Genomic DNA, 26,636 nt, shown 5'->3' on the forward strand with positions numbered 1-26,636 from the left:
ATATCCTTGGCGAATCGCACAAACCTCCATGTGATAACTAGTGGTACCTTGACTGCTGTTAGGTACAGGGATGAAATTACACTGGTGCAGGACAATGCCTGGACTTACCGTATTTTTCGCCCCAAAAGACTAACCTCCCCCCCCTTCAAAGTGGGGGGAAAATGTTAACGCGTCTTATGGGGCGAATACAGTGCAAGAGAAAAAAATGGCCGGCGCATTGCATGTTGACTGCACGTGGCAGACTGTGCAGCATAGGGATAGCAGCCTGCGATGTACCGGACATCCGTCTTTTCACTGACTTACTCTGTCTGCAGAATGAGTGCGGAGGCTGGAGGAATTTGCTGCTGGAGAGCCCAGCAGGGGAGGCTGAAGGTATGAGAGCGCGTGTCTGGCAGATGCACAGTAGCAGGGAGACCAGGGGCTGGAGCAGGCAGACGATGGGCGGGAGCAGGCTTTCCTGTCACACATGGCTGCTCTGCCCTTACGTCTTCCCACATGCCTGCTCCTGTGTCCCCTGGTGACTGTGCTGCTGTGAAAAATTCTCTGGAGTGCAGCAAAACTACTAACAAAAGGTACCTACAGTGTCCCCCCAAAAGCCTATCACTGCATCCCCCTCCCACAAGTGTGTCAGCAGCAGATTCCCCCCCCCCCCCATAACAGTGTGTCACAGCAGATTCCCCCCATGACAGTACATCACAGCAGATTCCCCCCATGACAGTACATCACAGCAGATTCCCCCCATGACAGTACGTCACAGCAGATTCCCCCCATGACAGTACGTCACAGCAGATTCCCCCCCATAACAGTGTGTCACAGCAGATTCCCCCCCATGACAGTACGTCACAGCAGATTCCCCCCATGACAGTACGTCACAGCAGATTCCCCCCCATGACAGTGCGTCACAGCAGATTCCCCCCCATGACAGTGCGTCACAGCAGATTCCCCCCCATGACAGTGCGTCACAGCAGATTCCCCCCCATGACAGTGCGTCACAGCAGATTCCCCCCCATGACAGTGCGTCACAGCAGATTCCCCCCCATGACAGTGCGTCACAGCAGATTCCCCCCCATGACAGTGCGTCACAGCAGATTCCCCCCCATGACAGTGCGTCACAGCAGATTCCCCCCCATGACAGTGCGTCACAGCAGATTCCCCCCCATGACAGTGCGTCACAGCAGATTCCCCCCCATGACAGTGCGTCACAGCAGATTCCCCCCCATGACAGTGCGTCACAGCAGATTCCCCCCCATGACAGTGCGTCACAGCAGATTCCCCCCCATGACAGTGCGTCACAGCAGATTCCCCCCCATGACAGTGCGTCACAGCAGATTCCCCCCCATGACAGTGCGTCACAGCAGATTCCCCCCCATGACAGTGCGTCACAGCAGATTCCCCCCCATGACAGTGCGTCACAGCAGATTCCCCCCCATGACAGTGCGTCACAGCAGATTCCCCCCCATGACAGTGCGTCACAGCAGATTCCCCCCCATGACAGTGCGTCACAGCAGATTCCCCCCCATGACAGTGCGTCACAGCAGATTCCCCCCCATGACAGTGCGTCACAGCAGATTCCCCCCCATGACAGTGCGTCACAGCAGATTCCCCCCCATGACAGTGCGTCACAGCAGATTCCCCCCCATGACAGTGCGTCACAGCAGATTCCCCCCCATGACAGTACGTCACAGCAGATTCCCCCCCATGACAGTACGTCACAGCAGATTCCCCCCCATGACAGTACGACACAGCAGATTCCCCCCCATGACAGTGCGTCACAGCAGATTCCCCCCATGACAGTGCGTCACAGCAGATTCCCCCCATGACAGCGCGTCACAGCAGATTCCCCCCCATGACAGCGCGTCACAGCAGATTCCCCCCCATGACAGCGCGTCACAGCAGATTCCCCCCCATGACAGCGCGTCACAGCAGATTCCCCCCCATGACAGCGCGTCACAGCAGATTCCCCCCCATGACAGCGCGTCACAGCAGATTCCCCCCCATGACAGCGCGTCACAGCAGATTCCCCCCCATGACAGCGCGTCACAGCAGATTCCCCCCCATGACAGCGCGTCACAGCAGATTCCCCCCCATGACAGCGCGTCACAGCAGATTCCCCCCCATGACAGCGCGTCACAGCAGATTCCCCCCCATGACAGCGCGTCACAGCAGATTCCCCCCCATGACAGCGCGTCACAGCAGATTCCCCCCCATGACAGCGCGTCACAGCAGATTCCCCCCCATGACAGCGCGTCACAGCAGATTCCCCCCCATGACAGCGCGTCACAGCAGATTCCCCCCCATGACAGCGCGTCACAGCAGATTCCCCCCCATGACAGCGCGTCACAGCAGATTCCCCCCCATGACAGCGCGTCACAGCAGATTCCCCCCCATGACAGCGCGTCACAGCAGATTCCCCCCCATGACAGCGCGTCACAGCAGATTCCCCCCCATGACAGCGCGTCACAGCAGATTCCCCCCCATGACAGCGCGTCACAGCAGATTCCCCCCCATGACAGCGCGTCACAGCAGATTCCCCCCCATGACAGCGCGTCACAGCAGATTCCCCCCCATGACAGCGCGTCACAGCAGATTCCCCCCCATGACAGCGCGTCACAGCAGATTCCCCCCCATGACAGCGCGTCACAGCAGATTCCCCCCCATGACAGCGCGTCACAGCAGATTCCCCCCCATGACAGCGCGTCACAGCAGATTCCCCCCCATGACAGCGCGTCACAGCAGATTCCCCCCCATGACAGCGCGTCACAGCAGATTCCCCCCCATGACAGCGCGTCACAGCAGATTCCCCCCCATGACAGCGCGTCACAGCAGATTCCCCCCCATGACAGCGCGTCACAGCAGATTCCCCCCCATGACAGCGCGTCACAGCAGATTCCCCCCCATGACAGCGCGTCACAGCAGATTCCCCCCCATGACAGCGCGTCACAGCAGATTCCCCCCCATGACAGCGCGTCACAGCAGATTCCCCCCCATGACAGCGCGTCACAGCAGATTCCCCCCCATGACAGCGCGTCACAGCAGATTCCCCCCCATAATATTGTGTGTCAACATTATTTTAACACACCTTTGGTTTAAAAATGCGTCTTATAGGGCTAAAAATACGGTATGTATCCAGAATGTGTAGACAGTTGCTGGGTGACAAAGGCATTGATATCAGTTACTGGCTCTCATGTTTCTCAGACCTGAATCCAATTGAGAACCTTTAGAAAATTCAGCATCAGTGCATCTGATGCCACCAACTAATGCCAGACACTGTCCAGGAGCTCACTGATCCCCTGATCCAAGTCTAGGAGGAGATCCCCAGGACACCATATGCTGTCTTATCAGGAGCATGCCCTGATGTTGTCGGGAGTGCATACAGCGATGTGGGGGGCCATATACGCTACTGAGTCACATTATGAGCTGCTGTGATGAAATTAATGCAGATTGGATCTGCTTATGATTTGAATTATTTACTTTGTTTTTGGGGCGATTTGGAACCAGCCCTCCATTTCCATTGACTGTAGATACGTTCTCAAAGAATTCCACAATTTATATCAGTAAAGATTTTCAGCTTGAATCTTTCGTACATTGAGATCAGATGTGTGATTTAAGTGTTCCCTTAATTTTTATTGAGCTTTGCACTTTTTTGTAGCAGATCATGTGACGTTGACATGTAATGCTATTGGTTCAGTTATGTTTTTGTGCTGGTGTATTTTTTTTCATGAAATTAGCTATGAGAAGAGCCTGCGTGGCAATATCCAGTACCCACAACATGATTTTATCTTTATGCCGAAGTGGTTTTAATGTGTGATGTGGGACATAGCTGAAACTTTTTGGGAAGTCATCTTCAACTTGTAGTTATCCACCAAGTTATCCATGCACTTACATTCTCTGAACCCTGACATGTGGTGAGAAAGACACTTTGGATGAGCTGCTGCCAAACATTTTCTTGTGGTTTGCCATAAATAAATGGTGGGCAGCCGGCAAAAAGTTTCATCAGAATCTTGTGAATATATTTGCTCGGATAGTTACTGCATCTCCCACTAATTTTCTTACATGAACAGTAAGGAGTAGGAGCTGAATTTCTTACATTTTGAAATTATTTGAGAGGCCCATCTTTGGCAGTCTCTAATATTATAACCCTACCCTTCTATTCTTATGGGTGTCAGTTTCAAGCCTCTGGTCTTTGTAGTATGGTATTGTGGGCTTAGAATCCCTGGAAAATCATGTCTTTCACAATGTGTACTCTACCCTCAACAGGCCTCCCATACCTCTGGGCCCGATATGATAGGAAGCCAACAAAACAGGCGGAAAAGAGGTTCAAAAAATATATTTTTTCAAAAGGAAACTCCAAAGGTTTGTGCAGTTATTTTTCACTTATCTGTTCTCAATATCATATTACACGTTTCCAGTACTTAAAGGGGTTCTCTGGGATTTCCAAATTGGTGGCCTATCCTCAGGATAGATCATTAATATGAAATCGGCAGGGGTCCGGCTCCGAGGCCTCCTTCCAGCTTACCAAGCACATTACCAGCCATGTCACCTGTGAACGAGACGTTACATGGCCTAGGAAGAGGCTTAAGTGCTCATAGATGTGCCTGGGCCTGCAGTGGGGGTGCTGGGAGTCAGACCTCTGCCAGTCTCATATTGGTGACCTGTCCTGGGTATAGGCCATCAGTATACAAATCCTGGAAAACCCCTTTAACCACCTCAGCCCCCAGTGCTTAAACACCCTGAAAGACCAGGCCACTTTTTACACTTTTGACCTACACTACTTTCACCGTTTATTGCTCGGTCATGCAACTTACCACCCAAATGAATTTTACCTCCTTTTCTTCTCACTAATAGAGCTTTCATTTGGTGGTATTTCATTGCTGCTGACATTTTTACTTTTTTTGTTATTAATCGAAATTTAACGATTTTTTTGCAAAAAAATGACATCTTTCACTTTCAGTTGTAAAATTTTGCAAAAAAAACGAGATCCATATATAAATTTTGCTCTAAATTTATTGTTCTACATGTCTTTGAGAAAAAAAAAAAAATGTTTGGGTAAAAAAAAAAATGGTTTGGGTAAAAGTTATAGCGTTTACAAACTATGGTACAAAAATGTGAATTTCCGCTTTTTGAAGCAGCTCTGACTTTCTGAGCACCTGTCATGTTTCCTGAGGTTCTACAATGCCCAGACAGTACAAACACCCCACAAATGACCCGGAAAGTAGACACCCTAAGGTATTCGCTGATGGGCATAGTGAGTTCTTCGAACTTTTTATTTTTTGTCACAAGTTAGCGGAAAATTATGATTTTTTTTTTTTTTTTTCTTACAAAGTCTCATATTCCACTAACTTGTGACAAAAAATAAAAACTTCCATAAACTCACTATGCCCATCAGCGAATACCTTGGGATGTCTTCTTTCCAAAATGGGGTCACTTGTGGGGTAGTTATACTGCCCTGGCATTCTAGGGGCCCAAATGTGTGGTAAGGAGTTTGAAATCAAATTCTGTAAAAAATGGCTGGTGAAATCCGAAAGGTGCTCTTTGAAATGTGGGCCCCTTTGTCCACCTAGGCTGCAAAAAAGTGTCACACATGTGGTATCGCCGTATTCAGGAGAAGTTGGGCAATGTGTTTTGGGGTGTCTTTTTACATATACTCATGCTGGGTGAGAGAAATATCTTGGCAAAAGACAACTTTTCCCATTTTTTTTTATACAAAGTTGGCATTTGACCAAGATATTTATCTCACCCAGCATGGGTATATGTAAAATGACACCCCAAAACACATTCCCCAACTTCTCCTGAATACGGCGATACCACATGTGTGGCACTTTTTTGCAGCCTAGGTGGGCAAAGGGGCCCACGTTCCTTTTATGAGGGCATTTTTAGACATTTGGATCCCAGACTTCTTCTCACGCTTTGGGGCCCCTAAAATGCCAGGGCAGTATAAATACCCCACATGTGACCCCATTTTGGAAAGAAGACACCCCAAGGTATTCAATGAGGGGCATGGCAAGTTCATAGAAATTTATTTTTTTTGGCACAAGTTAGCGGAAATTGATTTTATTTATTTATTTTCTCACAAAGTCTCCCTTTCCGCTAACTTGGGAAAAAAATTTAAATCTTTCATGGACTCAATATGCCCCTCACGGAATACCTGGGGGTGTCTTCTTTCCGAAATGGGGTCACATGTGGGGTATTTATACTGCCCTGGCATTCTAGGGGCCCTAAAGCGTGAGAAGAAGTCTGGAATATAAATGTCTAAAAAATTTTACGCATTTGGATTCCGTGAGGGGTATGGTGAGTTCATGTGAGATTTAATTTTTTGACACAAGTTAGTGGAATATGAGACTTTGTAAGAAAAAAATTATAATTTCCGCTAACTTTGGCCAAAAAAATGTCTGAATGGAGCCTTACAGAGGGGTGATCAATGACAGGGGGGTGATCAATGACAGGGGGGTGATCAATGACAGGGGGGTGATCAGGGAGTCTATATGGGGTGATCACCCCCCTGTCATTGATCACCCCCCTATAAGGCTCTATTCAGATGTCCGTATGTGTTTTGCGGATCCGATCCATGTATCCGTGGATCCGTAAAAATCATACGGACATCTGAATGCAGCCTGACAGGGGGGGTGATCAATGACAGGGGGGGTGATCAATGACAGGGGGGGTGATCAATGACAGGGGGGTGATCAGGGAGTCTATATGGGGTGATCACCCCCCCGGAAGGCTCCAGGGAGACGCCTGTATGTGTTTTGCGGATCCGATCCATCTATCAGTGGATCCGTAAAAATCATGCGGACATCTGAATGGAGCTTTACAGGGGGGTGATCAATGACAGGGGGGTAATCAATGACAGGGGGGTGATCAGGGAGTCTATATGGGGTGATCACCCCCCCGGAAGGCTCCAGGGAGACGCCTGTATGTGTTTTGCGGATCCGATCCATCTATCAGTGGATCCGTAAAAATCATGCAGACATCTGAATGGAGCTTTACAGGGGGGTGATCAATGACAGGGGGGTAATCAATGACAGGGGGGTGATCAGGGAGTCTATATGGGGTGATCAAGGGTGAATAAGGGGTTAATAAGTGACAGGGGGGGTAGTGTAGTGTAGTGGTGCTTGGTGCAACATATTACTGAGCTACCTGTGTCCTCTGGTGGTCGATCCAAACAAAGGGGACCACCAGAGGACCAGGTAGCAGGTATATTAGACGCTGTTATCAAAACAGCGTCTAATATACCTGTTAGGGGTTAAAAAAATCACATCTCCAGCCTGCCAGCGAACGATCGCCGCTGGCAGGCTGGAGATCCACTCTCTTATCTTCCGTTCCTGTGTGCGCGCGTTCACAGGAAATCTCGCGAGATGACGCATATATGCGTGACTCTGCGCAGGGCTGCCACCTCCGGAACGCGATCCTGCGTTAGGCGGTCCGGAGGTGGTTAAAGAAGTCCTTTTTTTTTTTTTTGTCTTATTTGAACAGCCATATGTTTTTTTGTTTTCTCTTTTATTTCCGTCGATGTGACTTGACTTTTGCAAGATACGTTTTTTTTCAATAATAACATTTTAGGGTATGTATAGTTTATTTATTAACTTAAATATTTCTTCTTAGGGGAATTACAAACACAAAACACAATTTTAACCCTTTTTTTTACCTTTTTTTTTTTTTTATTTTTATTTTTTTTTATGCGATTTTCCAAGTAGTAAAAATAATAAACTAGTAGATAAGTGATTGGCACTCTCTCTGGAACATATTTAACATATATACACACTTTAAAATATGTATAACCTTTATTGGTCCACCTAAAAAAAACTAAAATCTCACTAAAATATACTCAATTAAAATGGAGACCAAAATACAATAAAAATGAAAATGAATAATAACAAAAAAAGATAAATATATGTATATGTACAGTGCCTTGCAAAAGTATTTACCCCCTTGACTTTTTTCGTATTTTGTTACACTACAGCCTTAAAAGGACACTGACAGGCCGTTAGAGCATATAAAGTGACATCTATTCTTCTATTGGTCGTAATATGCTTAATTAAACTATACCATTATCACCCCTCGCTGCCTTTCCTTTACTTATAAAAAGTGTTTTTATCAATATGCAAATTACCTTACTTTGGGCCCAAGGGGCTGTCCCTCATTCAGTTGTGTGCCCAGCCGCGCCCCAACTGCCGTCTCCTAGTGCCACCCAGCTCATTAGTATTTACTGCACTGGGCAGCTTTTTTTCACCCGACTCAGTGAAATCCCGCGCATGCCCAGTACTATCTTCTACTGGAGCTGGAGGGTGCCGGGGACCTTATCCGGCGCAGGCACGGAGCGACAAGATGAGGCTGATGCCAGGAAGATAGTACTGGGCATGCGTGGGATTTCACCACGTCGGGAGAAGAAAAAGCCGCCCAGTGCAGTGAATACTGGAGACGGCAGTTGGGGCACACAGCTGAATGAGGGACAGCCCCTTGGGCTCAAAGTAAGGTAATTTGCATATTGATAAAAACACTTTTTATAAGTAAAGGAAAGGCAGCTAGGGGTGATAATGGTATAGTTTAATTAAGCATATTAAGACCAATAGAAGAATATATGTCACTTTATATGCTCTAACAGCCTGTCAGTGTCCCTTTAAGTTTAATGTTTTGTTAATCTGAATTCTATGTGATGAATCAGAACACAACAGTTTAAGTTGGTGAAGTGAGATGAGAAAAATATATAAATAAAACTATTGTTTAGAAATAGAAAACAGAAAATTGGCATGTGCGTATGTATTCACCCCCTTTGTTAGGAATCCCATAAAAAGCTCTGGTGCAACCAATTACCTTCAGAAGTCACACAATTCATGAAATATTGTCCACCTGTGTGCAATCTAAGTGTCACATGATCTGTCATTACATATACACACCTTTTTTTGAAAGGCCCCAGAGGCTGCAACACCTAAGCAAGAGGCATCACTAACCAAACACTGCCAGGAAGACCAAGGAACTCTCCAAACAAGTAAGGGACAATGTTGTTGAGAAGTAAAAGTCAGGGTTAGGCTATAAAAAAAATATCCAAATCTTTGATGATCCCCAGGAGCACCATCAAATCTATCATAACCAAATGGAAAGAACATGACACAACCGCAAACCTGCCAAGAGACGGCCGCCCACCAAAACTCACGGACCGCGCAAGGAGGACATTAATCCGATAGCCAGCACAGAGACCTAAGGTAACCCTGGAGGAGCTGCAGAGTTCCACAGCAGAGACTGGAGTATCTGTACATAGGACGACAATAAGCCGTGCGCTCCATAGAGTTGGGCTTTATGGCAGAGTGGCCAGAAGAAAGCCATTACTTTCAGCTAAAAACGAAAAGGCATGTGAAAAGGTATGTGGGAGACTGCCAAAATGTATGGAGGAAGGTGCTCTGGTCTGATGAGACTAATATTGAACTTTTCGGACAAGAAGAAAACGCTATGTCTGGCGCAAAGCCAACACATCACATCACCCAAAGAACACCATCCCCACAGTGAAACATGGTGGTGGCAGCATCATGCTGGTAAGAGTTGAGGGAAAGATGGATGATGCTAAATACAGGAATATTCTTCAGCAAAACCTGTACCACTCTGTGCGTGATTTGAGGCTAGGACGGAGGTTCACCTTTCGGCAGGACAATGACCCCAAAAACATTGCTAAGCAACACTTGAGTGGTTTAAGGGGAAACATGTAAATGTGTTGGAATGGCCTAGTCAAAGCCCAGATCTCAATCCAATAGAAAATCTGTGGTCAGACTTAAAGATTGCTGTTCACAAGCGCAAACCATCCACCTTGAAGGAGCTGGAGCAGTTTTGCAAGGAGGAATGGGAAAAATTCCCAGTGGTAAGATGTGGCAAGCTCATAGAGACTTATCCAAAGCGACTTGAAGCTGTAATTACCGCAAAAGGGGGCTCTACAAAGTATTCACTTTTAGGCTACTTTCACACTAGCGTTGTTTGAATCCGGCGTTCAATTCCGACACCGGAACTGCCCGCCGGATCCGGAAAAATGTGTAAAAACGGATTACATTTGAATCCTGATCAGGATTTTGATCACAATGAAAAAATGCATTGGAAAAAACGGATCCGCCATTTATGGACTTTAACTTTTTTTTCATATTTTTCGGGTTTAACATGCAAAAGCCAGATCCGTTTTGACGGAACACACAGCGCCGGATCCGGCGTTAATGCAAGTCAATGGGAAAAAGGCCGGATCCGGCGTTCAGTCAAAGTGTTACGGATTTTTGGCCGGAGGTAAAAATACAACATGCTACGTTTTTCAGAAAAGCCTGATCAGTCAAAAAGACTGAACTGAAGACATCCTGAACATATTAGGGCTCTTTCACACTTGTGTTGTTCTGTTCCGGCATAGAGTTCCGTCGTCGGGGCTCTATGCCGGAAGAATCCTGATCAGTTTTATCCTAATGCATTCTGAATGGAGAGAAATCCGTTCAGGAATGTTTTTTGGCCGGAGAAAATACCGCAGCATGCTGCACTTTTTGCTCCGGTCAAAAATCCTGAACACTTGCCGCAAGGCCGGATCCGGAATTAATGCCCATTGAAAGGCATTAATCCGGATCCGGCCTTAAGCTAAACGTCGTTTCGGCGCATTACCGGATCCGACGTTTAGCTTTTTCTGAATGGTTACCATGGCTGGCGGGACGCTAAAGTCCTGTTTGCCATGGTAAAGTGTAGTGGGGAGCGGGGGAGCAGTATACTTACCGTCCGTGCGGCTCCCAGGGCGCTTCAGAGTGACGTCAGGGCGCCCCACGCGCATGGATGACGTGATTGCATGGATCACATCATCCATGCGCATGGGGCGCCCTGACGTCATTCTGGAGCGCCCCGGGAGCCGCACGGACGGTAAGTATACTGCTCCCCCGCTCCCCACTACTACTATGGCAGCCAGGACTTTAATAGCGTCCTGGGTGCCATAGTAACACTGAACGCATTTTGAAGACGGATCCGTCTTCAAATGCTTTTCAGTTCACTTGCGGTGTTACGGATCCGGCGGGCACTTCCAGCAAATGGAGTACACGACGGATCCGGACAACGCAAGTGTGAAAGAGGCCTTACTCTCCATTCAGAATGCATTAGGATAAAACTGATCAGTTCTTTTCCGGATTTGAACCCCTAGGACGGAACTCAGCGCCGGAAAAGAAAAACGCTAGTGTGAAAGTACCCTTAGCGGGGGTGAATAGTTATGCACATTAACTTTTTCTGGTATTTTGTCCTATTTGTTGTTTGCCTCACAATAAAAATAAAAATAAAATCATCTTTAAAGTTGTGGGCATGTTCTGTAAATTAAATGATGCAAATCCTCAAACAATCCATGTTAATTCCAGGTTGTGAGGCACCAAAATACAAAAAAAGTCAAGGGGGAGTGAATACTGTTGCAAGGCACTGTATATACAGTACAGACCAAAAGTTTGGCCACACCTTCTCATTCAAAGAGTTTTCTTTATTTTCATGACTATGAAAATTGTAGATTCACACTGAAGGCATCAAAACTATGAATTAACACATGTGGAATTATATACATAACAAACAAGTGTGAAACAACTGAAAATATGTCATATTCTAGGTTCTTCAAAGTAGCCACCTTTTGCTTTGATTACTGCTTTGCACACTCTTGGCATTCTCTTGATGAGCTTCAAGAGGTAGTCCCCTGAAATGGTTTTCACTTCACAGGTGTGCCCTGTCAGGTTTAATAAGTGGGATTTATTGCCTTATAAATGGGGTTGGGACCATCAGTTGCGTTGAGGAGAAGTCAGGTGGATACACAGCTGATAGTCCTACTGAATAGACTGTTAGAATTTGTATTATGGCAAGAAAAAAGCAGCTAAGTAAAGAAAAACGAGTGGCCATCATTACTTTAAGAAATTAAGGTCAGTCAGTCAGCCGAAAAATTGGGAAAACTTTGAAAGTAAGGGCTATTTGACCATGAAGGAGAGTGATGGGGTGCTGGCCTTCACAGTCACCGGACCTGAACCCAATCGAGATGGTTTGGGGTGAGCTGGACCGCAGAGTGAAGGCAAAAGGGCCAACAAGTGCTAAGCATCTCTGGGAACTCCTTCAAGACTGTTGGAAGACCATTTCAGGGGACTACCTCTTGAAGCTCATCAAGAGAATACCAAGAGTGTGCAAAGCCGTAATCAAAGCAAAAGGTGGCTACTTTGAAGAACCTAGAATATGACATATTTTCAGTTGTTTCACACTTGTTTGTTATGTATATAATTCCACATGTGTTAATTCATAGTTTTGATGCCTTCATAGTCATGAAAATAAAGAAAACTCTTTGAATGAGAAGGTGTGTCCAAACTTTTGGTCTGTACTGTATATGCAAATGGTCTGGAGCTTGTACTACGTCTGGCCGTGCAGCACTAATGAAGATACTCCAATATATAGTGTAATTAATCCAACATTATTAATTCCTCAATTTATCCTTTAGTGGCACAGTCGTCTCTAATACATATAACGATGTCCGTTCTTGTGACCCTTTTTTTTTATGACAGTAAAAGTGTAAAATGTGAATTGTTCACAGTATAGTGAACTTGCAGCCTAGAATACCCTTACTGATATTATCGCTGCATTTATTCATATATCACGGCAGTCTCCCTTTTTCATCCACATGGATGTATACGCACTGACTCACAGTTAGTTGCTGAGGGATCTGAGACTCATGCTGGCGGTGGCGTCCCAGGTGTCGCTCGGCTTAAAGCGATGTTACCTCAGGTATGGTGTTCTGTTTGCTTGCGTGCACTGGGGGATGATGACGTCAACTTAGTGCCGTGGTTGTTTGCAGATCATGCAGCGGTAATGCTGGCAGGTACAGTCCTTTTGTGTCTCCAGTTGGAGAAAATTGCGGAGCGCTCCATTTCACTTGTAATTTCCAGGCCTTTTACTGCAAAGACAATATTAGGGGGTCTTCCTGCACCACCACTAAAGGATAAATTGAGGAATTTATAATGTTGGATTAATTACACTATATATTGGAGTATCTTCATTAGTGCTGCACGACCAGACGTAGTACAAGCTCCAGATCATCTGTACATATCTGTGTGTGTGTGTGTATGTATGTATGTGTGTGTGTGTGTGTATATATATATATATATATATATATATATAACAAAAAAGTTCAGTGGCAGCACCGTCAAAGGAAAAAATACGGGTGCAGCTGGCCCAGTGTGGATAAAAGCCAATCCAAATAGATAAAATTGCAAAAAAGGACAGCACTCCAGAAAGTAAAAGAAGAAAAACTTTAATTACCCATATGGGACAGGCGACATTTCGGCTCAATGTGTGAGCCTTTCTCAAGCGGTGTGTACAGACCAAATACAGAGTATATATGCCAGTGAAAGTGAATACAATCAATGTGCAATACAGGTGTGCTCAATACATAATAATTGAGGTAATCAAATATAAAATACAGTACATATGAAATTACAATAGGTCACATGATTAAAACACAGTGCATGATCATATAGTGAGTGATTAATTAAAAAATACATATAACGTACAGTGAATTATGCAAATATATAAAGATACTTCATGATTGTCAATCATACAGTAAGTGGTGTCAGCTGTATATGCTGATAAAGTGCTTAAGTGCTTACTGCGTAGGCCCGGCAAACGGAGGGTGAAGGAGGATGTAAAACATACATGGCTGTCATGATACATGCGGTGCGGCGTGCCTGTAGTGTGACTGCGCATGTCACAGTGACGTACATGCCGTACTTCCGGGTAACGATGTGCTTATGGTGCCGCAACTGCGCATTGGCCTTCTGATGTCTCTTGCGCCATCTTGGAACAGGGCATCCTGCCTGCATTGCCAGGGACCTCTGTTAGTGACAGCCGATGAATAACAAATTAAGGTGGGGGCACATAATAGTGCTCCTATGTCCTATATTAGTGGCTGAGTGAGTGCAGAAACGGGACACAACAACATCAAAGCTGCAGCCCACTTCCGCAGGTCCCAGATCAGTTGCGTACCCACACGTTAGTGTGGGGTCACACTGTACCTGTGATCGATACCCACTCATTACCACCCCATAGGGGAGGGATCTCCTCCTATACACCTATTATGTAGACAACAGACTGCAGTCACAGAGGCACCCAAATGCCTCAACAAACATGAGGATGCACTGACAAAAAAGAGACTATCCTTGTATAGGCTTGCCGTCCACACAGCCTCATGTCTCCTCACTCCATGCTCCGTGGCCCACCTACCGCAGACTAAAAGAAGAAAAAAAAGAAAAAAGGGAAGAAAAAAAATAAGTATAATGTGTATACAAAATAAATCAAAGATAATGAAGTTTTTTTGTCTTGTACACAAATCTCACATTATACACAATTGCGATCAACACCACAATGTACGGCATGGAGGCAAACCACAAACCCTAACCCACCCCAATCCTATAGTCCACATTTAGACCACAGGGTTTGAGGGAATTAAGGGTGTGAATCCACCTCAACTCCCGTCTGTTGAGGAGATTAGCCCTGTTGCCACCTATTCTGGGCATAGGAATAAAATCAATAATACAGCACCTAAGGTCTCTTTCAGTGTGTTTGAGGTCCGTAAAGTGTTTAGACACTGGTAAGTCAAGCCGTTTTTTTCTTATGCTTAGACGATGATTGTTAAGCCGTGTCTTAAAATCAGTAGTTGTCTCGCCTACGTAGATTAAATTACATGGACATATGAGTGCAGAAATAATGTAACTGGAGTCACAAGTTAAATAATATCGTATCGGGTATATTACCCCAGTTTGTGGGTGTACAAAATTTTTGCCTTTTACGATATATTTGCAATTTACACATGATAAGCATGGGAAGCATCCTGTACTATTTGATGTCAATGTTGTCTGTCTCAATTTTTTTGTAGTCCCCACGTCAGCCTTGACTAACTGATCTTTGATACTTTTAGATCTGCGGTAGGACATTAGGGGTGGGGCATGAAATTCCTTTACGGCACTGTGGCATCCACCCAGTATCCCCCAATGACGTCGGATGATGTTCCCTATCGCTATACTCTGTTCCGAGTACATGGAGACAAAGGGAATTCTAGTTGGTTTTATTTGGCGTACTTTATTGGAAAGAGTGTCATTCCTGTCTAATTTCATGACCAGTTCTTTTTTATCATACAGCACTTTGGAAGGATATCCTCGTTGCTTGAACTTGTTAGTTAATACATCAAGTGTGTTATCTAACTGGTCTTGATCTGAGACTATACGTCTGGCTCTTAAGTACTGGGAATAGGGCAAGGATCTAATCATGTTTTTGGGATGATTACTGCTGTACGTCAACAGTGTGTTCCTGTCGGTCGGTTTTGTGAAAAGTGCAGTGTGCAACTTGCCGTCCGCCAGGAACACAAGTGTATCCAGGAACTGCATTTCGATATGGGAATGCACTAAGGTGAACTGAAGTGCTTTATCAATCCCATTAAGGAATTCATGAAATTCGCAAAGCTGGTCAATAGTGCCAGTCCAGATGAGGAAGATGTCGTCTATGTACCGCCACCACGTCATAGCGTGCTTGAAGTGGTGGCTTCCATAGACGACATCTTCCTCAAATCGACGCATAAAAATGTTCGCATAAGTTGGGGCCATGTTGGACCCCATTGCCACGCCCTGCTCCTGCATATAGTAAGAGTCTTGGAAAAGAAAATAATTGGATCTCAGGACAATTTCAAGGAGGGACAAAATGAAATGTTGAGCTTGACTAGTCATAGAAGATCTATCTAGCATGCAGGAAACTGCTGATAATCCCTTGCAGTGATCAATTGAGGTGTAGAGAGAGGTGACATCAAATGATGCTAACGTCACCCCCTGTACACCCGCTAAATCGGTCATCTGCAACTTCAGTAAGAAATCGGTGGTATCTTGTATAAAAGAACTACTACCACATGCAAAACTGCGTAGTATCCTGTCCAGAAAAATGGCAACATGGCTAAAGATTGAATCAGACCCTGATACAATAGGTCGACCGGGGGGATCGATGAGGGACTTGTGGATCTTAGGCAACACATACAGTACCGGAGTAACTGGATGCGTTACTGTAAGGTAATCCACAAGTCCCTCATCTATGATCCCCGCGTCTATGGCGATGGCCAACACATTTTTGATCGATTCAGCGATTTTAAACTTAGGGTCGGCATCAATGGGCCTGTAGATGGTATTGTCGCTCAATTGTCTCAACACCTCTGCAACGTATTTGCAGGTGTCTAATACAACTACCGCGCCGCCTTTGTCAGCGGCCTTGATAGTAAGTGCGGGGTCACGTTTTAATTCATTGAGAGCAGCAATCTCATCAACAGTTACATTGGGGCGACCGAAAGGTTGTGGAGAGTGTGTCTCTCTTAATGTCTGAATATCAGACTTAACCGCAGCCATGTATGCCTCAATGGCAGGATCACAGATGGCAGGATTAAAGTTACTTCCAAGTGAGAGATCGAACATGCCAAGAGAGAACTCGCTCATCTTGGCATGCTCGATCCGCTCCTTGTTCTGGAACCAGACCTTAAGTTTGATGGCCCGGAAAAAAGCATTAAGATCAAAGTCAAGCTCAAACCAGTTTGCAACAGTTCTTGGGCAAAAAGAAAGTCCCTTACTGAGAACACTCACTTGAGAGTTGGTCAGCACCTTTGATGAAAGATTTATCACAATTATTTGCCACAAGACAAAAAAACTTCATTATCTTTGATTTATTTTGTATACACATTATACTTATTTTTTTTTCTTCCCTTTTTTCTTTTTTTTCTTCTTTTAGTCTGCGATAGGTGGGCCACGGAGCATGGAGTGAGGAGACATGAGGCTGTAAGTGTGGACGGCAAGCCTATACAAGGATAGTCTCTTTTTTTGTCAGTGCATCCTCATGTTTGTTGAGGCATTTGGGTGCCTCTGTGACTGCAGTCTGTTGTCTACATAATAGGTGTATAGGAGGAGATCCCTCCCCTATGGGGTGGTAATGAGTGGGTATCGATCACAGGTACAGTGTGACCCCACACTAACGTGTGGGTACGCAACTGATCTGGGACCTGCGGAAGTGGGCTGCAGCTTTGATGATGTTGTGTCCCGTTTCTGCACTCACTCAGCCACTAATATAGGACATAGGAGCACTATTATGTGCCCCCACCTTAATTTGTTATTCATCGGCTGTCACTAACAGAGGTCCCTGGCAATGCAGGCAGGATGCCCTGTTCCAAGATGGCGCAAGAGACATCAGAAGGCCAATGCGCAGTTGCGGCACCATAAGCACATCGTTACCCGGAAGTACGGCATGTACGTCACTGTGACATGCGCAGTCACACTACAGGCACGCCGCACCGCATGTATCATGACAGCCATGTATGTTTTACATCCTCCTTCACCCTCCGTTTGCCGGGCCTACGCAGTAAGCACTTAAGCACTTTATCAGCATATACAGCTGACACCACTTACTGTATGATTGACAATCATGAAGTATCTTTATGTATTTGCATAATTCACTGTACGTTATATGTATTTTTTAATTAATCACTCACTATATGATCATGCACTGTGTTTTAATCATTTGACCTATTGTAATTTCATATGTACTGTATTTTATATTTGATTACCTCAATTATTATGTATTGAGCACACCTGTATTGCACATTGATTGTATTCACTTTCACTGGCATATATACTCTGTATTTGGTCTGTACACACCGCTTGAGAAAGGCTCACACATTAAGCCGAAACGTCGCCTGTCCCATATGGGTAATTAAAGTTTTTCTTCTTTTACTTTCTGGAGTGCTGCCCTTTTTTGCAATTTTATATATATATATATATATCACTCACACAAAGAATTATTAGGAACACCTGTTCCATTTCTCATTAATGCAATTATCTAGTCAACCAATCACATGGCAGTTGCTTCAATGCATTTAGGGGGGTGGTCCTGGTCAAGACAATCTCCTGAACTCCAAACTGAATTTCAGAATGGGAAAGAAAGGGGATTTAAGCAATTTTGAGCGTGGCATGGTTGTTGGCGCCAGACGGGCCGGTCTGAGTATTTCACAATCTGCTCAGTTACTGGGATTTTCACGCACAACCATTTCTAGGGTTTACAAAGAATGGTGTGAAAAGGGAAAAACATCCAGTATGCGGCAGTCCTGTGGGCAAAAATGCCTTGTGGATGCTAGAGGTCAGAGGAGAATGGGCCGACTGATTCAAGCTGATAGAAGAGCAACGTTGACTGAAATAACCACTCGTTACAACCGAGGTATGCAGCAAAGCATTTGTGAAGCCACAACACGCACAACCTTGAGGCGGATGGGCTGCAACAGCAGAAGACCCCACCGGGTACCACTCCATCTCCACTACAAATAGGAAAAAGAGGCTACAATTTGCACAAGCTCACCAAAATTGGACTGTTGAAGACTGGAAAAATGTTGCCTGGTCTGATGAGTCTCGATTTCTGTTGAGACATTCAAATGGTAGAGTCCGAATTTGGCGTAAACAGAATGAGAACATGTATCCATCATGCCTTGTTACCACTGTGCAGGCTCGTGGTGGTGTAATGGTGTGGGGGATGTTTTCTGGGCACACTTTAGGCCCCTTAGTGCCAATTGGGCATCGTTTAAATGCCACGGGCTACCTGAGCATTGTTTCTGACCATGTCCATCTCTTCATGACCACCATGTACCCATCCTCTGATGGCTACTTCCAGCAGGATAATGCACCATGTCACAAAGCTCGAATCATTTCAAATTGGTTTCTTGAACATGACAATGAGTTTACTGTACTAAAATGGCCCCCACAGTCACCAGATCTCAACCCAATAGAGCATCTTTGGGATGTGGTGGAACGGGAGCTTCGTGCCCTGGATGTGCATCCCTCAAATCTCCAACTGCAAGATGCTATCCTATCAATATGGGCCAACATTTCTAAAGAATGCTATCAGTACCTTGTTGAATCAATGCCACGTAGAATGAAGGCAAAAGGGGGTCCAACACCGTATTAGTATGGTGTTTCTAACAATTCTTTAGGTGAGTGTATATTTATACATATATTCATTTTCATTTTTACTGTATTTCGGTCTCCATTTTAATTGAGTATATTTTAGTAAGAGTTTTGATTTTTTGTTTTTGTTTTTTTTTAGGTGGACCAATAAAGGTTATATATATATTTTAAAATATATGTTCCAGAGAGAGTGCCAATCACTTATCTACTATTTATCTTCTTTATGTTTGGGTAAATTCATATTGATAAGAGCACCTGTTCCTGATAGTGGGCAAGTGAGCCACCCTTTTCACTTATTTAAAAATAATAAGCTACTCTTATTCTATGGGTCACTACAAATATACAGGTACTAAATGTCATTTTATTTTACATTTAGTTCTTTTGCATAATAAAACATATTTTTAGGAAAAAAGTGTTTTAAATTACCATAATTTTTTTGGTCTCCAATCAGTGCCCAGTGCCATTAGCAACAGCCTCAGCATTGGGATTGCAGCAGGCATATTGCTGCACTCTATTTCTAAAGCTCCGCAATAGAAAGACAGCATCAGAAATAGTCCCCTCAGCGGCAAACATAAAAGACTATCCAGTGGTTAAGAGGTTAAATATTCCTGAGTGCATTTGTTCGAAATCAGAATAAGTGATTCATTTTTCCATCATTGCTTTATTGAGGACATTTTGTACATCGGACAGGCACAGTACAATATTAGCATACATAATATAAAATCATACTTATTTCAAGGCAATTTAACACATTTGTGTTCTCCTAATGTGATTTAATGCTGACTTGTTCAATTATCTATTTCTATTATTCCACGCTGAAAGAAACATAGAATGTGTCGGCAGATAAGAACCATTTGGCCCATCCAGTCTGCCCAATATATCTGAATCCTATGAATAGCCCCTGGCCCTATCTTATATGAAGGATGGCCTTATGCCTATCCCATGCATGCTTAAACTCCTTCACTGTATTTGCAGCTACCACTTCTGCAGGAAGGCTATTCCATGCATCCACTACTCTCTCAGTAAAGTAATACTTCCTGATATTACTTTTAAACCTTTGCCCCTCTCATTTAAAACTATGTCCTCTTGTAGCAGTTTTTCTTCTTTTAAATATTCTCTCCTCTTTTACCTTGTTGATTCCCTTTATGTATTTAAAAGTTTCTATCATATCCCCTCTGTCTCGTCTTTCTTCCAAGTTATACATGTTAAGGTCCTTTTAATCTTTCCTGGTAAGTTTTATCCTGCAGTCCATGTACTAGTTTAGTAGCTCTTCTCTGAACTCTCTCCAAAGTATCAATATCCTTCTGGAGATATGGTCTCCAGTACTGCGCACAATACTCCAAATGAGGTCTCACTAGTGCTCTGTAGAGCGGCATGAGCACCTCCCTCTTTCTACTGGTAATGCCTCTCCCTATACACCCAAGCATTCTGCTAGCATTTCCTGCTGCTCTATGACATTGTCTGCCTACCTTTAAGTCTTCTGAAACAATGACCCCTAAATCCCTTTCCTAAGATACTGAGGTTAGGACTGTATCACTGATTTTATATTCTGCTCTTGGGTTTTTACGCCCCAGGTGCATTATCTTGCACTTATCAACATTAAATTTTAGTTGCCAAATTTTTGACCATTCCTCTAGTTTTCCTAAATCCTTTTCCATTTGGTGTATCCCTCCAGGAACATCCACCCTGTTACAAATCTTTGTGTCATCCGCAAAAAGACACACCTTACCACTGAGGCCTTCTGCAATTTCGCTGATAAAGATGTTAAACAATATGGGTCCCAGAGCAGATCCCTGAGGTAGCCCACTGGTAACAAGAGCATGGTCTGAATATACTACATTGACTACAACCCTCTGTTGTCTGTCCCTCAGCCACTGCACCTCTGCAGGCAGGGTGATGTCCTCTTGCGAGATGTCCAATGAGAGGGCACACTGGATTCCCTGGCAATGCAGGAGTCCCCATTAGGAATGGACTCGCATTATCCATATCGGGATTCTCCTGTAGGATGGAGTCCCAGAAGAGGGAAGAGCAGACTGGTGGCGGCAGGGGGCAGGACTATAAAGGTATGGTGGGAAATCAAATGTTTGTGTACTCCACCATGGAAGGTCCTGTGTCTGGTCGGTCTGTGCTGGGTTCAGAACCTCCTGCCCAGGGTTATATAAGTCAGGTGTGCTGTAATAATACTTTTGGAATTTCTGCATAGCTAGCTGTTGATAAAGTTGTGGTGCATAAAAATCATTCTGAGCCTAAAAAGAAAGTGAAAAGATGTGCTACTTGTGCTAAGAAGCTGGCAGAGTCTTACTCTAAACAACGTTGCAGATCCTGCATTGATAAAAGAACAGCCATCTTTATTAGCTGAAAATACAAAGATTATAAAGGAGGGAGTACACTCCTCAATGGTCAAATTAATGCCAAAATCTGTTCCGCAGTCTCATGTTAAAAGACCTAGAGTTGATATGGACTTAGATTCAGAGGATGAATCCACTAGTAACATTAGATCAGAGGGAGAAATAGATGATATTGAGGAAGATGAAATTGCTTCTTGTCCTGCTGAAGAGGGAAAAAAGTTATTTTTTCATCCGATGATATGTTTGGTGGACTAAAAAGCAAAAAAGAAAACACTCTTTCCAGTAAATGAAAATCTAAAATTGCTCATAGTGGAGGAATAGGAGGAAGCCGAAAAGAGGCTTTACATTATCTCGTGAGTTTATCCTTTAATGCAGAAGATACAAAATTGTGGGTGGATACCCCAGAAATTGATATACCCATTGCAAAAGTAATTAAAAAAACCTCCTTGCCCTTTGAAGATTCCTCGCAACTTGAGGACGCTATGGATAGAAAAATAGATGGTCTTTTAAAAAAATACTGGGAGGTATCTTCTGCATTGATCAATACAAATATTGCCGCTACTTCAGTGTCTCGATCGTTATGGCTCTCCCAACTAGAGAACCATCTAAAGATGAAAACCTCCTCTAGAGAAGAAATTCTGGAGTCCATTCCACTCTTAAAAATGGCAACTGCGTTTGTCTCTTATGCTTCGGCGGAATCTATTAGATTCGATGCCAGAGGCAGTTCCCTTTCAAATGCCTCCAGACGTGCGTTGTGGCATAAAACTTGGTCTGGGGACATTCCATAAAAAAAATAAGCTTTGTACTATCCCATTTTCTGTCTATTCAAAAGTAGTTGGAGCAGCTCTCACCTGTCTGGAAACTTCAACCATGAGGACACGGACCGCTCCCTTACCCGGACTGGGAGCAAAATAGGAATTAATGAAAATGAGTTGTCCAGCCTTTCTTTGAGAAGTTCCAATTGCACTTTATTTTGTATCAAAGTTTAAAAACATCCAGGTACAGATAATGTTGGTCTACGCGTTTCAGGCAACAAAACAATTACAGCCCTTACTCATGACAATTAAACAGACACAGAGTCCTCACACTTATAGGAGGAGGAAACCGCACCTGGACCAATCAAGGGGTCATGCGGCCACTCCCTCCTACAAAAATACATAACAATAAAACAAACTTAAACTTAAAATATCCTCATGAATACTATAGAAAAACAGGGAATCCAATATTCAGTATTGTAGAATCAAATCTAATCTTTTGTTTAATCCTAGGGGTTAGCGGCTTTCTAGTCTGAAAATCCAAAAGGATTCTCTATTTAGGAGTTTCCTTTTACGGTCGCCTCCTCTTGCTGGTTTATTGACCCTTTCAATACCTTGCACAAGCATATCTGAGGTATTACCACCATGAACTACCGCAAAATGAAGGCTGGCCGCAGAAACATTGCGGCTTTCATGGTGCGGTACATCAGAAATATGCTTTCTTATCCGGATTTTTATAGCATTTGTCGTACATCCCACGTATTGCAGCAAGCATTTAGTGCATGTAATCAAATATATGGAATATGTTGTGTTGCAATTTAGAAATGATTTAATCACAAAGCTTTGGCCAGTGACACAGGATTCAAAAGATCTGGATATTTTCATGTATCTGCAACAAATACACACAGAATGCCCACACTTGTAATTGCCTTTGGTAGATAACCATGTGTTAGGCGTTGTTCCTTTGTTTTTCTGAAACAGGCTTGGGCTGACCGTATTTGCAATCATAGGGGCTTTACGTGCTGCACATTTAACACAAGTTAAAGCCACCTCGCTCCAGTTTTTATCACATGCTAATACTGGGAAATGTTTTTTAATAATGTTGCAAATCTGTGTGTATTCACTGCTGAACTGTGTAACAAAGACATTCTTTTTTGTATAGTTTGTATCACAGTTCATTTTCATTTTTTTGGCATCCATATTTATCAGTTTATCTCTGCTCATGCCAAGAACTTCTTTGCTATGTTTTGTCATCATTTGTTTAGAGTAGGCTCTACTTGACAATCTGTTGATATCTTGGGCCTCAATTTCATACATTTTTTGTTGACTGCAGTTTCTCCTGGCTCTAATGAGTTCCCCTTTGGGTATATTTCGAACTGTATGGGCAGGATGACACGTAATAATGTGTTACATGACGTTGGTTTTCCGTATGTGCTTGAGTAGATGGAGGCTGCGGCGGAGTCCCCCCCTCAGGTGGAGATCCAAAAACACTATGTGGGAGATGTCATACTGTCCCATTTTCTGGTACTTATGTTTTGGCCCTGTTCTAGATTCTTTTCTGGAAAAGGCTATAGACAAAAAGAAAGGGTTTCCAGAGGACAAAAATAAAAAGTCCCAGTCCTTTCGGAAGCCAGGACCCCGATATACGTCTCAGTCCTACAGAGGCAAGGGTAAATCAGGAAGGTGGAGTTACCCAACAGGAGGTAAGGGTAGAGGGTTTCTTCTTAATCCCAATACTACACAACAAAAACAATGACATTCTTCCAGTGGGAGGAAGACTGAAAACATTCCTTCCACAGTGGGAAAAAGTTACTCACAATACTTGGATTTTAAAAACAGAGGAAGGATACAGAATATAATTTTTATATCCTCCCCCAAGGAAATCTGTTGTGACACATTTCGCTCAACCAAAACAAAATTCTGCAATAATGTCAGGTTTGGAAAAACTATTGCTTCTACAAGCCATTACCTCCAGAAGAAATCGGTCTGGGACATTACTCGAGTTTTTTGTTTTTTTTTTAGTAAAAAAGCCAAATGAGGCATATCGATCCATTCAAAACCTAAAAATACTAAATCAGTGGGAAAATATCGAAAATTCTAAATGGAATCAATAAAATCCTCGATTCAGTTGATTTTTCCATGAGCGGTTATGTGCACAATGGACTTTTGCTTATTATCATGTCCCAATATTTTGAGAGCATAAAAAATATCTGAGATTTGTGGTTCAGAAGGATTCATCCATTCAACATTTCCAGTTCGTGTCTACCCTTCGGCCTATCCTTAGCACCAAGAATCTTTTAAAAAATAGTAGCAGAATTTGTGTCCTGGTTGAGGAAAGAATAGGGTATAATTATACCTTATCTGGACAACTTCCTATTGACGGCTCCATCTGCCACCATTATAATGAGATAGCTGGAATTCACCTTGACGAGTCTCTCCTGCTTGGGATGGATCCTAAACCTAGAAAAATCGAACCTTATTCCAGAAACGAGGAAGATTTTCTTAGGCACCCTTATTGGACTCGGAAAAACAATGTTCATTCCTGCCGATAGAGAAACAGGCAAAGATGCGCCAGGAGATTTCCTTATTCCAAAGGAAAGAAGTCTGGTCTATAAGAACGGCCATGAAAATTCTGGGGTTAATGACGTCTTGCATCGCTACAGTACCCTGAAGTCAATTCCATTCAAGACCTTTGCAGAAAACAGTTTTCACTTGTTGGAACCGAGATCTAAATTCTTTGGATCAGAAGATCCGCATTCCAAAGTCGGTAAGACAGAGTCTTTCATGGTGGATAGATCCAGAGAACTTATCACTGGAAATTCCATGGACTTTAGAACCTCCAGATTTTAGTAACAACGGATGCCAGCAAGTCGGGCTGGGGAGCCCAGGTGCAGAATTTATACTTTCAGGGTCCCTGGGGTCCCAATCTCTCTCACAGGTCCTCAAACTTCAGGGAGTTGAGAGCAGTCTTGGAAACTTTCCTAAAGGCGGAAAATCTTCTGAAGGGCCTACATGTACGAGTTCTCTCAGACAACATTGCAACAGTATCATTCCTGAAACATCAAGAGGGGTCAAGATTTCTGCCCCTTCAACATTCATCAGACCGGATATTCAGCTGGGCAGAGAAAAAATGTACTGTCAGTCTCAGCAATCCACCTGAAAGGAGAGAAAAATGTGACCGCAGATTTCTTAAGCAGACATTACATACGTCCAGGGGAGTGGTGTTTAAAAAAAGAGGTATTTCATCTACTCTGCAAGAAATTAGGGACTCCTCAATTGGACCTCTTTGCCACAAGAAAAAATACTAGTCTTCCCTTTTTCTTCTCACTAAATCCGTGGGACAGACCAGTGGCAGTAGATGCTTTGTCTCCGGATCTGGCCTATGCCTTCCCGCTTTTTCCTTTAATTGGGCCAATCCTGAAAAAGCTGAGGTCAAAACGAGTCACTCTGGTCCTAACAGCTCCATATTGGCCGAAACAAAGCTGGTTTTCAATTCTAAAGAACTTGGCATTGGAGGAACGCTTTTTTTTCTTCCCCCAGAAGACCTATTGTCTCAGGGGCCTCTTTGACATCCACAAGTGCACAGGTTGAAGCTGGGCAGCATTGGATTCTGAAGAGCAGATACTAAGAGCCAAGGGCCTGTGAGAAAGATTTATAACAATCATGCTACAAAGTCACAAGAAGGTTACTTCTGCCATTTACGGTAAGATTTGGAAGAAATTACGTTCCCAGTTTGTCTCTCTTCACAAAGAGTCAGTTTCCCCTTCTATTCAGGACATTGTAGAATTTCTGCAGGAGGATTTTGACATGGGTCTAAGGCCCACTACTATAAAAGTTCAGATTTGGCTTTGAGTTGGTTTCTTGACTTCCCTCTAGAAGAGCACAATTGGATAAAAACATTTTCTTGTGCCATCTCCAGAATCCGGCCTCCGGTAAGAAAGTTAGTCCCTCTTTGGGACTTGTCACTAGTATTGGAGCACCTATGTAATCCTCCTTTTGAACCTTTAGAAAACTGTGAAATAAAAATGCTCTCTTTCAAAACAGTATTTCTAGTGACCATAACATTGGCAAGGATAAATAGGGGAGAGATACAGGCTTTCTCTTTAAGAGAACAATTTATGAGGATTCTTGATGACAGAGTAATGTTAAAATTGGCCTTTATGCCAAAAGTCGTCTTATCTTTTCATCGTAATCAGGAAATAGTTCTACCTTCTTTTTGTACAGATCCGAAGAATACAAAAGAACAACGTTTTCATACTCTAGATGTTTGGCGTTCAGAACAAAGACTGCCCATTCAAAATCACGGTGCGGATCCATCTTGTATCTGCACAGACGGATCCGCACCGATAATGCAAACGCTTGTATCCGTTCAGAACGGATCCGTTTGCATTATTCTTTAAAAAAAAAGTCTAAGTCAAAACATCAATGAGGAATGGATCAGTTTTCAATTGCACCATATTGTGTCAGTGAAAACTGATTCGTCCCCATTGACTTACAATTGTAAGTGAGGACGGATCCATTTGGCTCCGCATCGTCAGGCGGACACCAAA

General features: G+C 43.8%; 1 protein-coding gene across 5 annotated transcripts in view; it reads left to right on the top strand.

Annotated features, from left to right (window-relative positions):
• The window catches only part of C1H12orf29 (chromosome 1 C12orf29 homolog), a 50,120-nt gene that overhangs the window by 6,927 nt on the left and 16,557 nt on the right, over positions 1–26,636 (top strand). For 3 of the 5 annotated variants that reach the window (XM_040408626.1, XM_040408643.1, XM_040408637.1), the window contains exon 3: positions 4,258–4,353. The exons of the other annotated variants lie outside the window; for them this stretch is intronic. In XM_040408626.1, the coding sequence (XP_040264560.1) occupies positions 4,258–4,353 (96 nt within the window). The remainder of the gene's footprint in view (positions 1–4,257; positions 4,354–26,636) is intronic. 5 annotated transcript variants of the gene reach the window in all.

The sequence above is a fragment of the Bufo bufo genome, chromosome 1 (assembly GCF_905171765.1).
Source record: "Bufo bufo chromosome 1, aBufBuf1.1, whole genome shotgun sequence".
NCBI lineage: Eukaryota > Metazoa > Chordata > Amphibia > Anura > Bufonidae > Bufo > Bufo bufo.